Below are 5,160 nucleotides of genomic sequence, written 5' to 3'. Positions count from 1 at the left end.
TTTGCTGCCTTTCATTCTTTCCAGAGATCCTTGCTCAACCCAACCAGGCCAGCCCAGGGACTAGTGACGCATAGAGACACCTGCTTCAGTCAGTTCAGGGCAGACCACAGGGATGTGACATTACAGACCGTGTTGAGCAGAGGCCTGGTCTCATTCTGTGTTGCATCCCTAAGCCAGGAACAAAGTCCAGCCCAGGCCTGGCTCTGGGGGACACCCAGTAGTGTCCTCTGGCCCGTGCAGGTGTATCCGTAGCCTCACATGCCACCATGTGAGTTTGCAGTCTGTCTGTGAATGCTGTGGTGTAGAAGCCAGGAGTTTGGAGGTGGGAGGGAGCCCTACAGAATAATAGCCAGTGTGAACTCCTGAGAATGCCCAGCCACTGAGACCTGCCCACAGCCCTGCAATGCCAATGTCCTCCTTTCACGGGAGGAGTGTGCACAGACTTTAAGCGCACAGCTGGCGTCATTTTCCCAGGAGCCATCCTGTAACCCAGGCCAAGTGAAGGGCTCCTCCCTGGGACCCCACAGCCCCTGTCCCCATCATCCTTTTGTGGTGATCAAGGCACTCATCACAGAGTATTGCCATAAACCGGGTCAGGTTAACCTTTTATTCCCTTTAGGAGCTGGGTGGGGGCATCCAAACGTATTTGTGGGAGGAAGAGAGAAAGGAGGGGATGGAGCAAGGAAGAACGGGGCGGGGTTGGGGGTAAGGTCAGAACGCCCCCGTGAAGGAAGGACAGCACCACCGGTCCCCGTGTTCTGCCTACCCCCCGAGACAGCAGATCAGGAGCGCCCCCTTCCCCCCGCCCCACTCCCGCAGTGGTTGGGAGTATGGAGAGGTGAACTAAGAAGGCCAGGAAGTTGTTCAAGTGCGTGATCCCCCACTGGGGCCTATAGGTTACAGCCCCCAGGGCAACTGAAACTCCTCAGGCTCCAGAGGGCTGAAGTGAGTCGCCTCCACGTTCTTGAGGTGCTTCCGAGCCAGGAACAGTGCGAGCCGCCGGCGCCGCCGCGAGCTCAGGCCCTGGCCCACCAGCCATGGGAAGGCGGGTCCGTGTGGCCCCTGGGCCTCCTTGCCCTGCAGCTCCTCTTCGCAGCGTGCACGGTAGGAGCGCAGCAGCGCCAGGCACCACTCCTCGTCCACGCGGTAGCGTGCATAGAAGGCGGCCTCTTGCGCCAAGCTGCCAGCGCGCAGCCAGCGGATGACGACTGCACGGCCCTCTGGCGCCATCACGGCGGGGTAGCGGTGCTCCAGCAGGCGCAGCAGCAGCTCGTTGCCCCGGTTGCCCTCCACGCCGCCGGGTGACAGGGGGCGCAGGCGGCCCGAGGTGCTGACCACGTCGTCCAGCGTGCGTCGGAGCAGCAGCACCGGCCCCGGGTAGCAGCACAGCTGCTCCGCCACGTTAAGGTTGAAGTGCTCGCGCACGGTGCGCACCACCAGCCCCTTCCAGCTATGGGGCATGACCTTCAGCGCCAGCGGCACGAGGTCGTCAAAGGTGGCATCCAGCACCAGTGCACCCAGCCCCGGGTAGGTCATGGTGGCCCAGGTGGCCGTGAAGCCGCCAACAGACCAGCCGTAGACCACCACGTGTGCGGGCGAGAAGTGCAGGCAGTGCAGTGCGTACTGGACCACCACGTCCATGGCGTTGGCGTCGTGCTGAGGGGAGGGCACGCCAGTGCTGCCGCCGAAGCCGGGGTGGTTCCAGCCCAGCACAGAGTAGCCGGCCTCGAGCGGCGCAGACAGACAGCCCATCTCATAGAAGCCGGCGTTGCCTTCGCAGCAGATGACGAGGCGCAGCCCGTGCCCGTGGCTGCCCGGGTCCTGGCGGCGGTCCATGAACATGGTATCGATTTCGTTGCCGTCACAGGCCACCAGCTTGGCGCGCCGGCCATGGTAGCGCTCCATGAGGCGCTCTTGACCGTGCTGCAGTAGCGGCAGCAGCACGCGCCTCATCAGGGACAGGGAGCCGGGGTACACGAGCCAGCGGCCCAGCGAGTGGGCCAGCGCGTAACTAGCGAGCTGGCCGGGCAGCCCGCGGAGCTGCTGCAAGAGGCACTGCGCCTGGCTGCGCACCACACGTGGAGGCCGCCCCAGCGCGTCCCCGCCCAGCGCCTCGTCCCGCAGCAGCCACACGCCCGCCGCGGCAGCCGCGCAGGTCAGCGCCCGGTGGCTGCTGCTCCCGCCCGCGGCGCGCACGTCATCCCAGCGGAAGGCCACGGGCCAGCTGCGGAATGTGTAGGTGTAGCTGGCGGTCAGGTATATCTTGAACACGTGCACCAACGCCTTCACGAAGCAGATGACGCACATGGGTGGTGGCCCCAACGCCCAGCCACTGGGCCGGGGTCGCCGCGAGAGGCTCAGGGCAGTCTTAGGGGACACCGGCTCCCAGCCAGGCCCTGATGGCCTTTGTGACCTGGCCTTCTAGGGCCGAGGGAAGGCTACATTCTGTTGCTAGGTGGTGGGGCACAAAGGGTTCCCAGATATGATGGGCCCAAGGTTCTGCCCCTCCCCCACCTTCGCCAAGACCCCACCGGCCAAACGCTCCCAGGCCCAGCTTTCCCACCCATGATTTGAGCAGCTACTGTCTCCCTCTTTCTTTTTTCTTTTTTTTTTTTTTTTGAGACGGAGTCTTGCTCTGTCGCCCAGGCTGGAGTGCGGTGGCCGGATCTCAGCTCACTGCAAGCTCCGCCCTCCGGGTTTACGCCATTCTCCTGCCTCAGCCTCCCGAGTAGCTGGGACTACAGGCGCCCGCCACCTCGCCCGGCTAGTTTTTTGTATTTTTAGTAGAGACGAGGTTTCACCGTGTTAGCCAGGATGGTCTCGATCTCCTGACCTTGTGATCCGCCCGTCTCGGCCTCCCAAAGTGCTGGGATTACAGGCTTGAGCCACCGCGCCCGGCCCCTCTTTCTTATTTATTAAATTGAGATGCGGTCTCGCTATGCTGCCCAGGCTGGTCTTGAACTCCTGGGCTCAAGCGATCCTCCCACCTCCACCTCCCACAGTGCTGGGATTACAGGTGTGAGTCCCTACGTCCAGCCTCCCTCTTCCTTAAAGTTAAGGTGGACAACCCCACAGGCCAGAAAGGGACAGCAAGGCCTCCTCCGCCTGTACCGGGCTTGCTATGGGTGCCCGCCCCCACCCCTTCAGGGTCCGCTGGTTTAAACCTCATCTCCCCAGGAGGGCAGGGTCAGAGACAGGGCTGCTGCTGCACCAGAAAGGTGGTATTTGCTCCCGGCCTGCTGGCTCCTCCCCTCCACACCTTCCTTCTTTCGTGCAGACCAGAAACAAGCCCCCTTCTTTTCTGGATCCTCTTTTCCCTGGCTGCCAGCAACAGCAGTGACCTTTTCGGGCGGGTCCTGCCTGGCTGGGGTTCCTCTTTCTCACTCCCGGGTTGAGCCCCCACTCCCAGGCTGCGCCCCCCCCTTTTCTGGAGGCGTAGGATGGGTTCCCCTTTTTCCCCTGCCCTGGAAAGGGGCAGCCCACCTGAGGGTAGGGTCGGAGGCCGCCCGCCAGGGGGAGACGCAGGGAAGGAGGCAGCTCTGGGGACTCAACAGCTCCCCAGACCAGAAACAGAAATGCACAATCAGGGAGTTTGGCAAATCCAGCCAGAGCCTCTGAGCCCAGGTGCCAGGCCTGCCTGAGACCCCAGCCTTCTGGGGAAGGGGTAGTTTCAGGCTGAGGCACCCTCTCTCTGCTCTCCTGCTCAGTATCTGGGTTAGAGGCCCTACCTGACCCAAACAGGCCCCACCGCTGGTTGGGGAGTCCGCTGAGAACTGCTGCTGTCTTTAGGGGTTGGGAGACAGAAGGACAGGGACTAATTAACAAAGACAGCGATTTGGGGGGCTATTACCCCCATTCTAGGTTGCCAGATAAAATACAGAATAATATGCCAGTTAAATTGGAATTACAAATAAATACTTTTTGGGTGTAAGTATGTTCCAACTACAACTTGAGACATACTTATATTTTAAAATTGTTTATCTGAAATTCCAACTTAACTGGATATCCTGTTTTTTGTTTGTTTGTTTGTTTTTGAGACGGAGTCTCACTCTTGTCGCCCAGACTGGAGTGCAATGGTGCAATCTTGGCTCACTGCAACCTCTGCCTCCCAGGTGTTCAAGCGATTCTCCTGCCCAGCCTCCCGAGTAGCTGAGATTACAGGCGCCTGCCGCCACACCCGGCTACTTTTTGTACTTTTAGTAGAGACGAGGTTTCACCATGTTGGTCAGGCTGGTCGCTAACTCCTGACCTCAGGTGATCCGCCCGCCTTGGCCTCCCAAAGTGCTGGGATTACAGGCATGAGCCACCTCGCTGGCCTAGATATATTCTGTTTTTACATTTGTTTTTGTTTTGCTAAATCTGGCAGTCCTACCCCCAGGCACACACACAGTTGAGATCCAGATGTTCCTGGTTATCCAGCTTTGATCTCGGATTGGCTGCTGTGCTCATTGGTCAAGGCCTAAGGACAAAGAGGGTGTCTCAGGGTCCACTGGTGCACCTGTCACACCATCCTTTCCACTGGGTCCTGGGCAGCAACAGGAGCCCTGCCTCAGGAGAAACCCCACAGGGTACTGCCCCTGGGGCCAAGGGATGGGCAAGGCCTCCCCTGGGGATTGGTGGTTCTGGTCCTGCTCAAGTGTCCGCCCCGACCCTGTGGGGGAAGGAGCCTGTTGTGGTTAGGAGTGGGGATGGAAGCTTCTGCAGAGGGTGGGAGATGGTGCCTTTCCCAGGAGCCTCTTTCATAAACTCAGCAGCTGCTTACTCTAGGCGGGTTGGGGCTGTGGGCCCAAAGGCTCTTGGCCCATTTTATGTGAGACTACAGGAGTGAACCCAGCAACAGAGCCGAGGATCTGACAGGGGCCCCTGCCTCCTCAGTTCAGATCCTGGCAGCGGGAGGAGTCCTGGAGGACTGTACACGTGGGATGTTGGATGCACTAAACTTACTTTGATTCCCCTGAACAGGTCCTGCTTGGAGGAGCCTCGTCCTCCGGGGGGCAGTCTCCCAGCTTGATCTGCTCAGGGACTTGTTTGGAAATGGAGGCTTTTCTTTAGCCAGGCCCACCTGCCCTTAGCTACCCCCACAACAACCCACCCACACACACATACACAGAGCAGGAAGTTCTTGAGAGGAGGAGGGGAGAGCCTGGGACCGGATTCTGA

General features: G+C 60.2%; 1 protein-coding gene across 1 annotated transcript; it reads right to left on the bottom strand.

Annotated features, from left to right (window-relative positions):
• Positions 1 to 862: 862 nt before the first annotated feature.
• Positions 863 to 2,628, bottom strand: ABHD16B (abhydrolase domain containing 16B). The gene has a single exon (XM_033187173.1). It carries the CDS (start codon positions 2,305 to 2,307, stop codon positions 898 to 900), a length of 1,410 nt encoding a protein of 469 aa, XP_033043064.1. The 5' UTR covers positions 2,308 to 2,628; the 3' UTR covers positions 863 to 897.
• Positions 2,629 to 5,160: the final 2,532 nt, after the last annotated feature.

Source organism: Trachypithecus francoisi, unplaced genomic scaffold (assembly GCF_009764315.1).
Source record: "Trachypithecus francoisi isolate TF-2019V2 unplaced genomic scaffold, Tfra_2.0 Lachesis_group21, whole genome shotgun sequence".
Classification (NCBI taxonomy): Eukaryota; Metazoa; Chordata; class Mammalia; order Primates; family Cercopithecidae; genus Trachypithecus; species Trachypithecus francoisi.
The sequence above is the reverse complement of the archived record's forward strand: the minus strand, read 5'-3'. Positions and strand labels throughout refer to the sequence as shown.

Excerpts from the sequence above, each read along its gene's own strand:
- ABHD16B (XM_033187173.1), bottom strand. The coding sequence starts at position 2,307 with ATGTGCGTCATCTGCTTCGTGAAGGCGTTGGTGCACGTGTTCAAGATA.